We start from the raw sequence: 19,413 nt of genomic DNA, 5'->3' as shown, positions 1-19,413 counted from the left end.
TTTTGTTCTTAAAATTGAATATACTCCATTAATGGTGCCAGTTAATTTAAATTGTGTTCCCCTAATCTATTTCCATAGTGAAATTTCAGTGTAAATATACATATACATATATTTTTCCTTTTCCAAGTACCCTCCTTTCTTGGAAATATCATCGTAGTCAGGTATTGAAATAAAAGAAAACACTCTTAGCAGACTATACGAAAACACTTTCAGCAGACTATAATGCTTTGTATTATCATTTAAAGGTAGAAAAATACAGGCACAGTGGACAGAATTATAATGGGCCTATCTATAATGAGGAAGACCTATGGTCAAATCTGACATTGGACACTTTATATCTATGAGAACCTGGGCCAATCATTTAACCTTTATCTCAGTTTCTAATCTGTAAAATGAGGATAAGAAATGATCATGCTTCCTAGAGTTTGTTCTGAGGAAAAAATGAGAAGTTTTTCAAAAGCCCATGAAATACCTTAAAATATCACATAAATGCTTATTATCATTATAATTATATATTTTTAATATCTTCAGGACCTAGATATTGATATATCAAATTGTCAAAGTGTAGAAACTAAATACTCGTGTAGATAATAACTTTATAATAACAAATAATTTTCAAATACATTTTTGTTTGATCCTCAAAATAACTCAGTGAGAAAAGTTAAGTGCTTCACTTTACATGTAAGAAAATTGATGCACTGTGGCTAAGTGATTTCTCCACTGTCACATAGCAAGAAACAGGAACACTGGGACTTAGAGTTCAGGTCTTTAGAGTTTTTCTCTTGTAAATTATTCATATCTAGAAGAGTTAAGTAAGTGAAGGGAGGGTAAGGAGGTAAAGAAAGGTAATGGAGAGGATGAAAAGAACCACAGTTTTTTCTTTGTATATGGTTTTTTTTTGGGGGGGTGGAGGGGAAGTGTGGAGAGGCAAGCAGGAGGGAGGTGAAAGTGAACACATGTAGCTAACTGATCTATTTTTAAAGAAAATAAGAAACCAAAAGAACGTACCCATCTTTCTGTTCTATATAAGGAGCACAAAACAAAATATTCAAGCTAATAAGAGCATTTTTATGTGTTTATTGGTCCATTCCTTTAAATTAACTGAGGTAAAGAAACTTAAAAAAAATTTACAAGCTAATAGTTCATCAGGCAATACAAATGATTTTTTTTTACCTCAAAGTATAATACTAATCTCATAGTAAACAATAAACAGGAAGGTCTATACACAGATGTATGGGAAAAAAAAAAAAAAAAAGGTGAACTAACACATTAGTGCCAGCATTGGAAAGTAAACAAAACAACTTTATACCCATGGTATTGGTAATAAAGGGGGGCACCCTGTTTAAAGTGTGATATCTAGAGCAAACAAACCACTCCATTGTTTGAATCATGCTCACAGATAATCTATACACATGCTCTCCCAAACTCACAAGTTTTCACAGCTTTTGTTTTGGTTTATTGGTAGCAGGGATAGAGAGGAAAAACAAGCAAACAAACAAAAATCCCACAACTTTTCAGTGAGGAATTTCCCTATTCTTTTGATCTGAGTGAGTTTTTAAAACTTTTTTCCCCCTAAAAGTCAGAAATAAGCAATATAGTACACAGTCTGAATAGCTGGTCAATTGATACAAGCTAAATAAAATTTTTATCTCTCTACTGAAACAGTTAAACTCTAGATCCAAAAGTTTGCTGGCAGAAACTTATTTCAAGGAAATATATTATAGTATATATCTTCCCAATGCATTTACTAAACCGACAGGCACATAGGAAGTACAATGGACAGTGTCTCTTTGAAATGACCAAAATCACTTGGATATTAGGCTGCTTCCACATTGCCCCAAAACAACACTGTTCAGAGATGCTGGTTTGTTAAATAAGGAATGTCTAGCTGGTATCATAGCCATGTGGGCCACAGTTTATCATATTGACTGTCATTCCTCTCCCTACCCCCAACATTCTTCTTTTTACCCACCATTTTGAAGTAGACAGGAAATAATGGAATGGTGTTTTGTTTTTTTTTTTTTTTTTGTCCCCTGCACTTATCCCCTTACAGCTGTTTTGGATGTTGGTAGAAGTTACTCAGAAAGCTTGGTCAAAGCAACAGAAGATGTTACTGACCCTGTTTAGTGAAAGCAAAAAAAGAAAATCGCTTAAGAGGATGTCAAGGTCAAGTGTTCCGACCTACTCTTACTTCATTGGCTCTACCAAAAGGGAAATTATATACCAGGTGGTAGCAGCATTGGTTCACAGATTCAGCCAGTGAAAGTCAAATGGCAGCTATGCACAAATGTATATGCAGTAACCTTCACCCACAGTTTTAAAAGACAATTTTTTGCTAACAATGAGAAGGGAAATAAGCATTCAATACTCAAGCCAATAAAGCATTTCATGTTTTTGGCATTGAAATTATTGGATTTAAATCTAAAATTTTGTTAGGTGTCCATGATATTTTAAAAAGTCCCTTTATGGCATTAGGGCATATCCTTAATACTGTTATAACTTGGGAATTTCTTCCTATCAAATAGACTTGAAAAGACTAGCATGCAGTATAATTTGCCATTAATTGATCCCATATTTCTTATAATTTAAAAAATATCTAAAATACATTAAATTTGTATTAATGCTTTTATGGTCCCTGGCTTCACTTCCCTCCTCCATGGTAATAATAAAAACATATTTGGCAAAAGCAACATTTAACATTTTAAAAAATATCTTTTTAAAAAAGATAGTTCCCATTATGCCCCTTTGTTTTCTGTTGATCCAGGTTAATTTGTTTCTTATAAAGGGTGCAACTGTCCATATTGTATCATTTGTACAAACAGAAGACAACTGGAACTTTATAATCACCATTTAAAAAACACTGCTAGAAGCATCAAAGTGTCTGGATAACAGCTTCAAAAAAATACAGTTAGTATTTAGTAATTTGCACCATTAAAAATCAACAACTTCAACTTGAAGTAGCTGATTTCATGATGTTAGATCATCATCATAAGATACATTTGGAATCTGCATCTATACTGTACAAATAATCTGACATTTTACTTAGTGTTGACCAAAACACTGATTTATTGACTTTTTCCTAGCAGTGGTCATGATCTGGATTAGTTTTATCAGCCCAACTGAATGGGGTTTGAGTTTGTGCCAAAAATGTATTTCTAACATACAGGATTAAAAAGTTGTTGAAATGTACATGCTGCCTCCCTATGTGTGACACAACAAATATCCTGAGACTGTAGATTTTGCAATCTCACCAGGAATTTTTTTTTTTTTTAAATCAAAAGGCAGCCTGTTTTCTTGAGAGGTTTGGTGGAATGTCAGGTGATACTCTATTCCCTTCACAAGGTGACCAGTTGTGGTAACAGAAGAAAAGCTGCTATATAATATGTCACTGTCTAGCCATATATTTAAACAAAAGAGACTTTTGTTCCTAAAAAGTTCATTGGTAAAATCTCCTGCCAATTCTGAGAATCAGGAGAAACATGTGAGAAGAGATGAATGGTATAAACTGATACATTGTGAGAAAGCAAATCCAAAAATGTGGAGCAGTTTTCCCTCATAAGAAACACGGACATGGCAAAATAGCTTCAGAGCCTGGTTGCTGGGGACAGTCAATATAGGTGGCATGAGAAGATGGATCCCTGGGCTGGCATGCCAGCCAATTTATAAGCAGAAAAGGGAAAGTCAGCATTCAAGTGAAGGGACCTCATCAGGTAGCTCTGTAGTTTCTCATTCATTCTAGTTAGATTTGGGACAAATTCCATCCTTTGCTCCTCTGGCAAGTGAATACAAAGAGCCTTCCACAGCTATAGAAAGGAATTACACATTGCTCAACAATGGCCCTCCCTACCTTTGAGTTTTCTACCACTGAGAACACACCCATGCCATTCACCAGCTCCAGCAAGAGAGCCCATAAACTTCCGATGAGAATGATTATCATTTATCTGTGGTTTCTGAGCTCAAGTTCTAAGTAGAAATACCAGGCAATTCAAGTCTGGGGTGTTATTCAGGTTGAGTAATTATTCCATTTGACTGCCTGAGCTAGAAATTTCACCTATGACCAGGTACACAGAACCTTGCCACGCCTCCTCCAGTTCCTGCCACTCCATGATAAAAGACAGCCTCATTCAGGCTCAATATCCAAGGTTTATTTGCTGTTCTTTCCTTTCTGAAAGGGAAATAGAAAAGAGGCTGATGACAGGTCAGAACATGGCCTCCACTTTAAAAATATCTAGAAAACCTGGGATGTACAATGACTTCACACTAAAAGAAACCTCTTTTACATGTAATAAAAATGGTCCCCTTAAAGATATGCTGGTTTTTCTATTGTTGACTCAAAAAAAAAAAAAAATCTGAGGGTTGACTTTGGCCAGAGTAGCATCTTGAAGAGCCTTGTGAGTAATCCAATTAACAATAATAATGCTGTTTTTTTTTTTTTTTTTTTGAGAAACCAATGGCAAATGGGGACATTCATGGTATTCTCCCCCCCCCCCCCCATCTCCACATCTTTCTCCAGAAAAAGAATGACTTCCTCATTTCTAATACAATGGTAGGAAAGTAAAAATACAGATTAGTGTGGTTACATTATACCAAGACAACATTAAGATAGCCAGTGGAAAAAAATTGTTTACAAGATATTTCCTTAAAGTAGTAAATTTTACCTAAAATTTTTTTTTCAATTTTTTTTTTACGTAGATACGGAAAAAGTAGGAGCTCAAGTCAAAAGACCCATTGTCCTTAAGCTTTTCTGTTCCATTGCATGGCTATTCTAGTTAGAGAAGGATATTCTTCTCCAAACTCTTGGGGAGAGAGAGGGAGACAGAGTGTGTGGAGTGTGTGTGTGTGTGTGTGTGTGTGTGTGTATCTTGAAGGTAAAGAACAACAAAAGAGATATTGCCATATTAGGCTTGTGACTTTGGGGGAAGAGTAGTGATAACCCTTGTTTGAAGGCATTTTGAACATTAGCCTCTTTGGCACATAAGTACTAATTCACACATCTCAAATGAAAACATTTCCTGTATTGACCAAAAATTCAACATCTTGATGCACAGCTATGGTTGAAGGTGGGAGTTAGAAGAGGTAAAGGACAGTGTTAGGTATTGCTGATCCTTAAGATGTCAGATGAAAGAGGAGGCAGTTGGCACAAGAGGAACTGGTTATCTATCCTCTAGACCTTTCTTCCTCATTTTTTACCACTAAAAACAGCTTTCCAAATCAAAGAGACACAGACTCTTCTCTGAATAAATCTTTTCCACAATACCTGGTGATGGTCCCATTGGTGCACACCCATTGGCTTTAGGGCAAAGCTTGCCTCTCTCTAGGCATTCTGAAACTGATAAACTCTGATGTATAAATGTTATATTTTTTCTGCATTGTAAAGTGACCAAAACAAACTGAAAAAAAATCTGAAGTCCAAAGACTATCAACATCCCTTCAGAGAAGAGTTATCACATTAAATTAAATGAGAGGGAAAAAAAGGACCTTGGGAAAGATAGTTTTTCCCTCCGTCCTGTCCAGGGCCAACTAACTTTGAGGAAGCCTCCTTACACTGATCACTCCCTCCCCCGCATCATCATTACATCATACAGGGGCACTGTCATGCTTTGGCAAGATAGCAGGAGGTTAGATACTGGTTCTTATTGCAGCTCTTTTTCCAATGTTCCTTCCTCCCAGGAAGTAACAGAACTAAATTTTTAAAGAGCACTTCTTCCACTGAGAAAAGCTTTTTCCTAAATTGATTTTTTTTCTTTTACTGAGTCAATCTAACATATTCTCACTTCTATCAAAGAAGGTGAATCAAGTATCAATATGAAATATACATTAATTCTAACAAACTAGGACCCAGATACACAACAAAATCCCGGCTTCAAAAAGATGGGTTTTTAGAGGTAGAATGAATGATATGTTGAATTGCCATTCATGGTGCTATTCACTTAGAAATATTGTTTAGAACTCTATGTACCAAAATAAAAATTCACATCAAAGGATTTAAGTACTATGTTAATGGGGATCTATCAGGGTAGGCAGTACCAAAGAGAGACAAAGATGCAGCTGGAAAAAAAAAATTCTCCCATGATTTCTTAAGGAAAATAAGGACTAGTCACATCAAAATAGGACCAAACATAATAAGTAGTTTAACTGATGAACCAACAACATCAATTTTAAGCTTATCTGATACACAAACACAGCAGACAACCATTCTGGAGTGGTTTTGAACCTAAATTAACTGCTTTAAATGTTATCTGGTAAATGTTGACCGGTACTTTAAATGTTAATTTCTGTTTACAAAGTGATATTTTAGAGCAACTAGCTCCTGAAAATTCTAACTTGAAGCCTACCTTGAATTTCATAAGGACAAAGCCACAGATGAGAAAAAATATACATATTCATTAGAGGAATAAGGGAAGAAAAGAATATGGTTTGCAAAGATATACAAGTCTGGAAAAAGGAAATTTTTTTTTTAAGAAAGGGAACTTCTCATTTTTGTTTTGTTGTTTTTTAAAGCTAATCTTGGAACGAATACTTAGGACTGGTTGCTATTGAAGTTATCTAAAGGCTAACTTAACTAGCTTAAAAAAAAAAAAAAAAGAGGTTCCATTTTGAGCACATGACCTCAAAAATAGCGCCTTTCCTTACCAAGAAGGAAGGTTGGAGGTCAAATGCTTCTTAGAGAGCACCTGCACGGTTTTGTTTTTTTTGTTTTTGTTTTTTACAAATTTAGATTGACTAAGAAAACAAGATCTGTCTCAGACAAGAAACCTTTCAAAAGCTGCATTGACATTTGATTTACATAGTAGAAAATATTAAACTAGTTCTTTAGCTGTGATAAAGGCAAGTTTCACAAAGCAGACATAGGAGGAACATGATGTGTTCCTCAGCCTAAAAGCACTTTGAATATTTCAGGCTTTGGGGCACTGGGCATCCATTATTCACCACCAGTACTCCATTTAATTAGGAAAAAAAAAGGGAAAGGATATACAAAAAATGTCAGAGAGCATCAATGGTACCTTCTTCTTTTGATACTCAATTTCAAATCACTGATTCTAATGCCAAAAACATGCCAAAAAAAAAGGTTCAATTAACAATTTTATAAGGCTATGGTATAAATCTAATCTCCTTGCTGACCCTCTCAGCTGATTTACGTGTGTATATACGTAATTCAGCTGATTTAAATGGACTTCATATCACCAAAAAAGAACAACATACATGATACTACTCATCACGAGCAGACAGCATGCCACATTCACAGCTAGAGGCCATGCTTGCATCACGCACTTTAGGTAGAACAAAAACACCGCCTTTTTATCTAAGACAAGTCAAGATCCACAGAAAATTCCATTCCACATGTGGAAGGAGTGTACAGGAGCTAAGGTCTTCCTCCAATTCTGGCCTCTCTTCCTGGATCACAAAGCAGCAGCCAGATTCTCTTTTATTACATAAATATAAGGTTGGTAGCACTTCCTCTGAAATCTCAGTATTCCACTGAGTAAGTCCCTTCAAAACATGGAAGTATGCTTCTTTTAATAAGAGATGATAAAATCCATATAGAATCCACCAGGCACTCTGGGTCCCACCAGGAAGTAGATAAGGAATACGGAATGGGAGGAAATATTAATATGAAATAAGAATGGGATCAAGGACTGAGGAAGGAAAAAAAAGAAAAAAATCAGAAATGTTTCAGTGGGTTGGTTTCCAAATGCCACCTGCCATGGTGTTTTGCCAATTAGTATGTAGCAAGCAGACTTTCTGGTGAGGGACATTGTACACTGGGATCTCTTTGTTGGAAAGAGCTTATTTGGCCTCTTGTTTCTCTTGTAGCAGCGGTATAATTGACTCCCACGCCGTAAGGCACTGCAACAAAAAATACATATAGACAGTCAGTGTCGGTATCAAGGGGCACTTTCTTAATTCTATTCAGACCATAGTTTTCAATCTCAATGTTACTTTGATCATATCAGAAAACACACCCATGTAAAGGAATCTGCAACACATCAACAAGAGAGGTGAGTGGGAGAAAAACACATACACAGAGACAGAGAAACAGAGAGACAAGGAGAGCTAGAGATAGAGACAGATATAGAGAGAGACAGATGGGAGAAAAGAGAGAACCATTTGTTTTGAATGTTTCACTGTCAGCAAATAGAGTTTAACTCACTAATGATTATGCAAGACATATCATTTCCCAAGTCGTGAAAAAGGCAAGTACTACTTAGGATGAAAAAAATATGAAGAAGAAAGAACTTAACTTTCTTCCTGACCTTTCCCAAAATGAGCCGGGAGATACTTGACAAAATTATTTACACTGGTTTTCTGGATGGTTAGGAGCATTATATGGGAAGATGGGAGAAGGCTGGAATAGTAAGGGCTTGCCCATAGGTGTAGGTGTATAAAATAATTGTGGTGGCCTCTCCAAGTGAGATACAAATGTGATATTTCTCCTTTTCTTCATCAAGATCTGATTGATTTGTTCAGTGTTGAACTGGGAATGGGAAAATCACCCTGCCTCTTCATGGGAGCTATTAGGAAAGGAATAAAGGGGTTTTCCCTTCAACTTCCTGGACAATAAGGCAAAAAAGGGGTTCTCTCCAGATCCATGCAAGAATCTTCAGGTTCAATAGAAATTTTGGCAGTAAAAGAAAGTGGTCCTCTTCTGGGGAGCTCCTTTGCTATGAAAGAGGGGACACTGACTTTGAGTCTTTTTTACCAATGGGATTAAAAAAATAAGGGTGGTGTTAACTTTTTGTGAGGATCACATAAGAGATTTACTTGAGTTTAGAAGAGTCAAATTTTCTTAGGGTCATAAGGGATACCGAGGAACATGAAATTTCCACCTACTTTCTAAACATGAGTTCTCTCTTGGGCTCGGGAATATGGTTATGAATTCTTGCTTCCTTAAAGAAGTCTTGAAAGAGGCAACAAACAATTAGTCTCAGGACAAATGGAGGAAGTAACTGATTAAATCCATAAGCAATTATAAACTTTTCAGGTAATATAGCTTTAGAAATTATGGGAACTGTTTCTAATTTTTTTTTTTTGTTTTGTTTCTAATTTTTTTGAAGAATATAGCACATAAAGTGGATTTTCTGGTCTGACAGGAATACTGGAATGGGTTAGAAGCCCTAGATTTTACTGCTGACTTGGTCACTAATTTGCTGGGTAACCCTGGAAAAAGTACTCCTTATTCTCATTTGCAGAACAAGGGGGTTAAAATAGATGATGTCTTAGGTCCTTTTCAACTGTAAGATTCTACCCTGTGTTCACATGAAATTCCCCACACACCCCCTCCTGTCCCACCTCCACCTACTACAGAAATCACTTTCCTGGGACTGCTAGCTATTATTATAATTTCCTCTCCAGTTCTGGTCCCTGGAGCAAAAGGCACAAGGGCTTCTCCCCTGATAAATTATCTATCATCCGTGCTTTGAAATGCCCATGGACAACTCTCCTCCATTGTCCCAAAAAAAGAGTGAAATTGAGTCCTTACAGGAAGCTGCTGCTTCAGCCAGTGGGAAAGTTGGAATATCAGTCACAAACTCTTACCTCACATATTAATTAGAATTCTAAATCAACAATAACTTGGATTTAATTTACACACACACACACACACACACACACACACACACACACACACACACTCAATGGGCTTTACTAAGCATGATGAAAATGTAGGCCAGTGACTAGCCTGAATAAATAAACTCATTAAATTCTATGGCCTTTTTGGGCTCTTGGGTAATCACCCTCTTAGTGAGGATCAAAGGGAAAAGGCAATTTAAACTAACTACAAAGTTGATAATACACTTCTTATATTTAAAAAAATGTCCCTAAGCTGATGTTGTTTGACCCTGTTAGCATTTGTTGAAAGATGAAAAATTCATGTACACTCACTATCCATCCCTTATCTGTGACTCTGAAAAATTGTTTTGTGTTTGTCAGAAGAGAGTCAAAAGTATTAAGGATATAAAGTATAAAAGGAACCATTCAGAAAGGTGTACTCAAAAACTTTATGCAAAGTATGTACAGGGGAAAATACCCATGCTTCACACCCACCCAGCCCAATTTTGCAGCAGGTCCTGGCCTCTAGCTTGGTAAATTACTTCACAAAAACCCACATAAAGACAAACACAATTTCAAGACAAGCAACACTGTCTATTATGTTTGCATTTGAACAGAATTACCTACTCCACTCTGCTTTAGAAATCCCACAGGTAGCACAACATCGGGAACTTGTGAAATAAATCGACAACCATATACAAGTATAGTCAGAAACTCTTGGGCACAGTCTCACCCCTTTTCAGGCCTGGCAATGATGAAAACATGGGTTTTAGACTTGATTTGGCACAATTAGGGTCCTTTTCAAGGGAAGGGGAGCTAAGAGAAGAGTATTCTAAACTTGATCTAATCTTCTGCAACTCTCAGCAAATTTTGGAGGCTCGACATCACGAGACAGAAAAAGTGCTGCCCAGCAGTCCTGACATAATGAAACTGGGGGGTAGAAGGAATGATAGAATAGGAATCCAAAGAGCCTCTCTACCTGCCCTGCCAAGACACTCCTGGCTATCCGTCAGCTCATTCACTGTCCAGAGTCTATAGGCCTAGGACTTCTTACAAACTTCTGCTCACGTATACATCAAACTGCCAAAAAGGATTGGGACTAGGGATTACATGAGCAAATTCACTGGTACAAGGAACTCCCCAATGAGAAAATTCCTTCTGCAAATGCAGGTTTGCATCTTCTCTGGAATTTAAAGTCTTAAGAAATTACCAGGTACATTGAGAGATTGAGAGACTTGCTTAGAAGGTCACATACAACCAAGAATGCCTGAGACAGGACCTGAAACCAGGTCTTTGGGCCCTGAGGCTAGTAAACATACTTTCTCTTTTGAACTACAAAATATTTTCTTAAAATAAGAAGTGACCCAACTTGGTATGAAGTGCACAATTAATGATAATCATAACAACATGATAATAATACCACTTATATAGTGCTGTGAAACAGTTTGGAATGTGTTTATTATTTTGTTTGATCCTCCCAAAAACCCTGACAGGTGCATGAGGAAACTAGGGGCAAGGAACTTGTGTAAAGTCACAATACTAATTGGTATGGGAGGCTAGAGTTGAACCAAGGTTTCTGACTCCATACTTGGCTAGTATGAAACAACAATATCTATTATAAAGTCTGTGGAATGAGAATAACTGGATTCTATTCTCTGCTATGATAATAAATGAACTGTGTGACTGCAGGCAAGTCATTTAATTTCTCAGTGCCTCGGCGCCCTCATTTATAAAATGAGGGTCATAATAAATAACTGTCTTACCCAAACCCACAGGGCTGTTGTGGAGATCAAATGAGGTGATATATATGAAAGTTTTTTTTAAGGCTGTATGTAAAATATCATATAAAATGTAATAATAAAATAATTGCCATAAAATGTTAGTAACAATAATAAACAATAATATAAAAAATAATAAAATAATAAACAATATTTATTATTGTAGCTAGCATTTCTATAGCATTTCAAGGTTTGCAATCCTAACTAGAAGGTAGAGGCTATTATTACTATCCTCATTTTACAGATGAAGAAATTGAGGCAGACAGAAAATTGAGGCAGACTAGTCAAGGACCACACAGTTGTTAAGTGTCTAAGGTTGAATTATAACTCAGATCTTCCTGACTCCAATGTTCTATGTTTCATGTACCACCTAGCACTATTTATAAATACATGATAGAAAGAAGAAAAAGGAAGAAGCACATATAACCTCTACTTCTGTGTTTTTAAGATTTATGCTGAGAAAAGCCTCATCCATTATTTTAATCTGTCCCAGTACAAACCTTACTTAGAAATAGAATAGAACTAAGCACCATTTCGTGGCCAATCAAATTTTAACATTAATCTTATATATAATTTTATAGATGGATATACAATTCCAGTGCCTAGCACATAGTAGGAACTTAATACTTATTGATAATAATATAATATAATATATATTATGTTTAAAATGATTGTATATGTATAACATATCAGATTGCTTGTTATCTTGGGGAGAGAGGAGGAAGAGGAGGAACAGAAAAAAAAAATTGGACCTCAAAATCTTTACAACAATGAATATTGAAAACTATCTTTACATGTAATTGGAATACTAAAATACTATTGAAAATAAAAATACAAAAATAAATGAATGCCTGTTGACTGAAAGGCAGATACCAGCAGTCATAGTAGCTTTTGAGATCTGGAGGGTACACAGATCTCTTGAATTTGTAATGTTTATAGAAGATTCAGTTTTTGTTCAGTGTGTTAGAGATGGGCTCTCTTAAATCTGGCTATTCAATTTCAAGCCTGCAAGTCATTTGTTTATTTGTGGCTCTTTATAAACCTTACATATTTCACAAGGTGAAGATCTAGAAGGATTTCATTTCTGGTCATCTCTGTCTTTTTATGTAGCTTCACTAACTTTTCTGGGCCACAATTTTTAAATCTGCAAAACATGAAGAGAGTAGACTCAGTGACTCCCTTCAAACTCTCAATCTTAAACCTCCAACCAAGTACATTGTATATATAAGTTACATATAAGTTGTTCCCTGCTAGCTGGCCTATTTTTTGTTGTATTAACCTTTAAATTGTCAACCAAGTGAATTTCTTTATCTTCTCCAACCAGAGAGAGAGCTTATCACTATGTAACTGTCTGTAAGCTAACGTGTTCATGAACAAACCATATGGGACCTCTCCAGTTCCTCTTTTAGAGGAAAAGGTCTCTGCCACAATTTTTAAAATGCTACTTAAAAAAAAAAAAAAACAGGCCTTTCATGTATAAAGAATTAGGCTTAGATATGGGATTGTACTGTTTGATATTTAAAAGCCATCCCCAAAATGTTACCTATAGCAATAAAAGAAAAAGAAATGAAAAGAATTCGAATAAGGAACAAAGAAACAAAATTATCACTCTTTGCAGATGATATTATGTTATACTTAGAAAATCCTAAAGAATCAACTAAAAAGTTGAAATTATTAATAGCTGTAGCAAAGTTTCAAGACACAAAATAAAACCTTATAAACCATCAGCATTTCTATATATTACCAATGAAGATCAAGAAGAAAAGATAGAAAGAGAAATTCCATTTAAAATAGCTATAGAAGTGTAAAAATGTTTGTATAGCAGCCCTTTTTGTAGTGGCAAACTGGACATTGAATGAATACTCATCAACTGAGGAATAGCTGAATAAGTTTGTGAATGTAATGTAATATTACTGTTCTATAAAAAAATGAGCAGACTGATTTTAGAAAAGCCTGGAAAGACTTACATGAACTGATGCTGAGTGAAGTGAGTAGAACCAAGAGAACAGCATACACAGTAACAACAAGATTAACTTTGATGAACTTGGCTCTTATACTTGGGGTGGAAAATGCCATTCTCAGACACAGAGAACAGGAGACTGAATATGAATTGATACAATGATTCAAAGCAATTCCAATATACTTGGGATGGAAAATGCCATTCTCAGACACAGAGAACAGGAGACTGAATATGAATTGAAGCATAGTATTTTTATCCTTTTGTTGGTTTGTTTTTCCCTTTTGTTCTAATTTTTCTTGCACAGATGGAAAATATATTTAAAAGAATTGCGCAAATTTAACCTATATAAGATGACTTGGGGAAGGAGAAATTAAAGGAAAAAGAGAAGAAGAAAATTTGGAATACAAGTCTTACAAAAATGAATGTTGAAAACTATCTTCATATATATTTAGAAAAATAAAATACTATTGAAAAAATTTTTAAAAGAATTAAAATAAAATAGTTGTAGTCAATATAAAATACTTGGAAGACTACCTGCCAAGACAAACCCAGGAACTATACATAACTATAAAACACTTTTCACATAAATAAAATCAGATCTAAACAATTGAAAAAATATTAAGCCAATATAATAAAAATGACAATTCTACCTGACATACCAATGAAACTATCAAAAAATTTTATGAAAAAAATTATAGAGCCAAAAAATAATAACAAAATTCATCTAGAAGAATAACAAAAAGCTCAAGGATATCAAAAGAATCAATGAAAAAAATACAAATGAAGATAGTCTAGCTATATTAGATCTCAAACTATATTACAAAGCATTAATTATCAAAACAGTCTGGTACTGGCTAAGAAATTGAGTAGTGGGTCAGTGGAATAGATTAAACACAAATTACATTATAGTAAATGACTGTAGTAATCTAATATATGATAAACCTAATGATCCAAGGTTTTGCAACAAAAACTAATGATTGGACAAGAATTGTTGGGAAAACTGGAAAACCATTTGCAGAAGGTAAGATCTGAGATGAAACTTGAAGGAAGCCAGGGAAATATTATGCTTTAAGATTTATAAATCTCTCTCTCTCTCTTTTCTTCTCTTCTCTTCTCTTCTCTTCTCTTCTCTTCTCTTCTCTTCTCTTCTCTCTCTCTCTCCCTCCTTCCCCACTTTCTCACTCATTTGATCCTCACAACTATCCTAGGGAGTAAATGCTATTATCATTACCCCCATATTATAGATGGGGGAGCTAAGACCAATTTGCCCAGGATCACAAAGCTACTAAGTTTCTAAGTCAGGATTCAAATTTGGGTCTTGACTGTAAATCCAGCACATTCCACCTCACCTAGATATTGAGGATGGAAAAACCATACACTTCAAAGCAACCTAAAAACCCCACATGTGATTTGTAAATTTCCAGACTGACTTTATTTTTTAAAATTAATTTTTTTGGGGGGAGAAGGCAATTGGAGTTAAGTGACTTGCTCAGGGTCACATACAGCTAGTAAATGTCTGAGGCTAAATTTGAACTCATGTTCTCCTGACTCCAGGGATGATGCTCAATCTACTGTTCCACCTAAGCTGCTCCCCTGACTCTTTTTTTTTTTTTTTAAATAGCTTTTTATTTACAAATTATATGCATGGGTAATTTTACAGCATTGACAATTGCAAAACCTTTTGTTTCAATTTTTTCCCTCCTTCCCCCCCCACCCCTTCCCCCAGATGGCAGGATGTCCAATACATGTTAAATATGTTAAAGTATAAATTAAATACAAAATAAGTATACATGTCTAAACAGTTATTTTGCTGTACAAAAAGAACCGGACTCTGAAATAGTGTACAATTAGTCTGTGAAGGAAATCAAAAATGCAGGCGGACAAAAATAGAAGGATTGGGAATAGAAGGAATAAAGGTAGTGGCTCATAGTCATCTCCCAGAGTTCTTTCACTGGGTGTAGCTGGTTCAATTCATTACTGCTCCATTGGAACTGATTTGGTTCATCTCATTGTTGAAGAGGGCCAGGTCCATCAGAATTGATCATCATACAGTATTGTTGTTCAAGTAAGTATATAATGATCTCCTGGTCCTGCTCATTTTCACTCAGCATCAGTTCATGTAAGTCTCTCCAGGCCTTTCTGAAATCATCCTGTTGGTCATTTCTTATTGAACAATAATATTCCATAATATTCATATACCACAACTAATTCAGCCATTCTCCAATTGATGGGCATCCACTCAGTTTCCAGTTTCTGGCCACTACAAAGAGTGCTGCCACAAACATTCATGCATATACAGGTCTTTTTTCCTTCTTTAAAATCTCTTTTGCTCCCCTGACTTAAAAAACTGCTTGACCCGTGTGATTTTGAGCTGACTTTGACACTCTCTCTACTCCTTTGAACATTATGGGTAAGGGAAATATGTGTTAAAAGAGAAAAGCTTAGGCTACTTAGCTCTGCTCAGCAGCCCCTGGGGAGGGAACAACTATGACAGAAGAATAAAAAGGAGGCAAGGATGCACAGAAGAACAATTGGCTCTGAGCTAGGAGAGATTTTGCTTCCAAAACTTATTAAGTGAGCAAGTCATTTATTATCACTTCAATTCCTCAGTCTGAAATAGAGAGAATACTTATAGCACTAACTTCACAGGGTTCTTTTATAGCTCAAATGAGATAAATATATATAATATATAGATATAGATATAATAGGTAACAGATATAGATATGTAATCTAAACATGGATATAGTTATAGACATAACAAAGCTCACAAGTGTCAACATTATTATTATATAGGCACCCAGTGCCAACCCAGCTAGGTTGTATAGTGGATAAAAGTCTACTCATGGAATCAGGAAGATTCAAGTTTACATCTGGCTTCAGACACTTACAAGCTATGTGACCCTAGGCAAGTCACTAAACTGTTTGCCTCAGTTTCCTCTCTGTAAAAGGAAATGGCAAAGCATTCCAGTATTTCTGGCAAAGAAAACCTGAAGAGTTGTACCTGACTAAAATAACTGAACAACAAAAAGAATTTCAGTTTACTCCAATGTCCTTTTTATGGATGTGTGTGGGATCTAGCACTTCAGCTATTTGAAGGGTTGAAGATCCTTATTGAATCTAATCCAATGCTTATTAGAAGGACTAAAGTTGTAGGCAGCTATAGGGTATAATGGAGTAAAGAAGATCCAAATTAAAATCTTGCCTTATATGCTTATGAGGCCTTATATGCTTGATTCTTCTCTCTGCCTCATTTTGTTATTGTTTAGTCATTTTTCAGTTGTATATGACTCTTCATAATCCCATACAGATTTTTTTTTTGTCAAAGAATGATTTACCATTTCCTTCTCTAGTGCATTTTTATAACTGCCCATAGTCTGCCTCGATTACTTCATCTGTAAGGCTCCTTTTTAGCTCTAAATTAGTGATCCTAAGAGTTAATCAGTGTGATAATTACCTTCTCATAATATTGGATATTTTTGTCAGCCATTCCCATGAGTAGCTGCCGAAAGTCCTGCCTCTTGTTGTTCTGCCATCTCTCCATATCTGCCTTGAGGTCAGCGTTAAAACATTCCACTCGATCTTGGCACTTCTCAACATCTGCTGGTACCTTGGGGAAAAACATCCAATGGGCATTTTGAGAGATAAGGAGGACAGATGGATAGATAACACACACACTCACACACACACACACACACACACACGTTAAGATTACCTATGACAACTTATTTCTCTTGTCATTGAGACTCTTTGGCTCATACATTTTTAAAAGGCTCAAAGTAATAAAGTCCTACTTAAAGATATCACAGTTAAATCTTTTCTTTATTCCTTGTTATACTTCTACTAGGTAAGTCACTTAATGATACACTTTTCAGAAAGTAAAATCTGAAAGTAATAATAATTTAATGATGAGCTGAACCCTATCAGAAAAATGTAACTGACACGTTTTCTCAGCCCACCATCAGATTTGCCAACCTTAAAAACAGGAAGAAATACTCCAGGGCTGCTGAAAATTACTATTAGTTCCTTTTATTAAAGTTTTTGTACTTAGGACTGACCAGTAAGACTCTTACACTTATTTTAGAAATTCCCATTTGAGTGAGGAAGTTGGGTTATTTCACTACTTTGTTGTTCAGTAGTTTCAATAGTGACCCTATTTGGAGTTTTCTTGGCAAAGATGTTGGAGTAGTTTGTCTTTTCCTTCTCCAGCTTATTTTACAGATGAGGAAAATGGGGCAAAGAATGCTAAGCAACTTGTCCAGCTAGTCAGTACTTGGTCCAGATTTGAATTCAGGAAGATGAATCTTCCTGACCCCAGGACTGCTCTCATTTCAATGTCACAAAATGCTAAGTGCTGTGCTACACAGGCATGCAAAACTCAATACTTCCCCTACCTTTATTATTCTGACAAGCATTTATTATAGTCAGTCTCTCTCTTTCCCATCTTTCCTGCCACTGTCTTCCAGGCCTTTCCATGTGCCATCTGATATATGGGGGAAGCCTAAGCACCCTGAGACTTGCTATTAGTCTTGCTATTGCCCCTTTAGGACTTTCTGGAGTTTCTACCACACTTCAGCTCCTTCTTTGAGGTCCTCTCTCCTCTAATTAAAGTGTAAGCTCCTTGAGAGCAGGGATTATCTTACTTTTTCTATTTATATTTTTAGGACTTCAAACCATGCACAGCACACAATTTAAGTGCATAATAAACACTTTTTGATTAATTCATTCATCTGTATTGATATAGGGAATTTCTATGGCAAGAGCTCCTACAAAGAACCAGAATTAGTTATAAATTAAAAAGCTATTTTAAAAAATAGCAGTTTAATTAAATTCCTCATTTTAACTGCCCCACTAGTTTTTTTGGAAGTCATTTCTTTGTAAGAGAATTTGACTTCCTAAAATTTGACAAACCTCTTTACTTTACTGACTTTGCTTCTAACATAATTAGAAGGAATTACTCAATGACAAAGTTGGTTTTTGAGGCTGATACTCAACTTTTCTTTATCAGATGAATGGTTCATTAGACCTCATTGTTCATGGAAGTTCAGACACAAAGGTAAATAAGTCAAGGAGGCAGCTCAGATAGAACCTTTAACACCTGAGTTCAAATCTGACCTTAGACACTGACTAGCTGTGTGATGCTGAGCAAGTCATTTACCCTGTTTACTCCAATTTCCTGATCTTTAAAATGAGCTGGACAAGGAAATAGCAAACTGTTCAAATATCTTTGCCAAGAAAACCTGAAATAGGGTCACAAAGATAACTCAACCGACTTAATAAAAATAATAATATCTATTTTTCAGGGTTGTTATAGGAACAAAATGAAATAATGTTTGTAAAATGCTTAGCACAGTGCATCACACTATATAAATGCTAGCTATGATGAGGATGATGCCCAAATATTCCCCAGAACCATCAAGTTATTTGTCATTTTCCAGTCTCCTAGTTACCAAATCCACATTCTTCAGGACTTGTTTTATTAATACCTAATTTCAGTGCCAGGCATTGGGGGAACATTTGAAATTTTGCCACAGATTAGTTGGGGATGAGGCATTCAGTAGGATCACAAAATCACAGATGTAGGTCTGAAAGGGACTTTCCTTAGAGCTGGATCTCCTCGTTGAGGAATTTGAAGTTCAGAGGAGTTAAGTAACTTGCCCAGTATCACACAGCTATTGTGTCAAAGAAGGAAGAGGAGGTTGATAGTAATAACTGTAACAACAATAACTCACCTATGTATATTATGTTTTGCAAAGTTTTTTACATACATTATGTCATTTGATCATCATGGCCAAGATACAGAAACTCAGAAGTGATTTGCCAGTCAACACACCTAGGAAATAGCTGAAGGCATCTCAGATCTCAGAAGGGTGGCAAGTCATAGTACTCACAGAACCTGACTCAGACCCAGATTTAGTACTGTCATAAACACACACACACACACACACACACACACACACACGTGACAACTGTGGGCAGGTCACTGAGTTCTGGTAGTGAAAGATAGAGGGAATAGTGTGAGCAAAAACACAAAGTTGGAAAAATTCAAACCTAATTTAGGAGTCACAATAGTCCAGTAAATATGGGACACAGAATGAAATAAGACTGGGAAGGTTGGAGTGGGGCAAA

At 35.8% G+C, this 19,413-nt stretch overlaps 1 protein-coding gene across 1 annotated transcript in view; it reads right to left on the bottom strand.

The window, feature by feature from the left end:
• Positions 1 to 1,057: 1,057 nt before the first annotated feature.
• SNX30 (sorting nexin family member 30) overlaps positions 1,058 to 19,413 on the bottom strand; it is a 191,131-nt gene continuing 172,775 nt past the window's right edge. Inside the window, exons 8-9 of the mRNA XM_051961344.1 lie at positions 16,742 to 16,894; positions 1,058 to 7,848 (exon numbers count right to left, since the gene is read on the bottom strand). Coding sequence (XP_051817304.1) covers positions 7,789 to 7,848; positions 16,742 to 16,894 — 213 coding nt within the window. The 3' untranslated portion in view covers positions 1,058 to 7,788. The remainder of the gene's footprint in view (positions 7,849 to 16,741; positions 16,895 to 19,413) is intronic.

Source organism: Antechinus flavipes, chromosome 1, assembly GCF_016432865.1.
Source record: "Antechinus flavipes isolate AdamAnt ecotype Samford, QLD, Australia chromosome 1, AdamAnt_v2, whole genome shotgun sequence".
Taxonomy (NCBI): domain Eukaryota; kingdom Metazoa; phylum Chordata; class Mammalia; order Dasyuromorphia; family Dasyuridae; genus Antechinus; species Antechinus flavipes.
The sequence above is the reverse complement of the archived record's forward strand: the minus strand, read 5'-3'. Positions and strand labels throughout refer to the sequence as shown.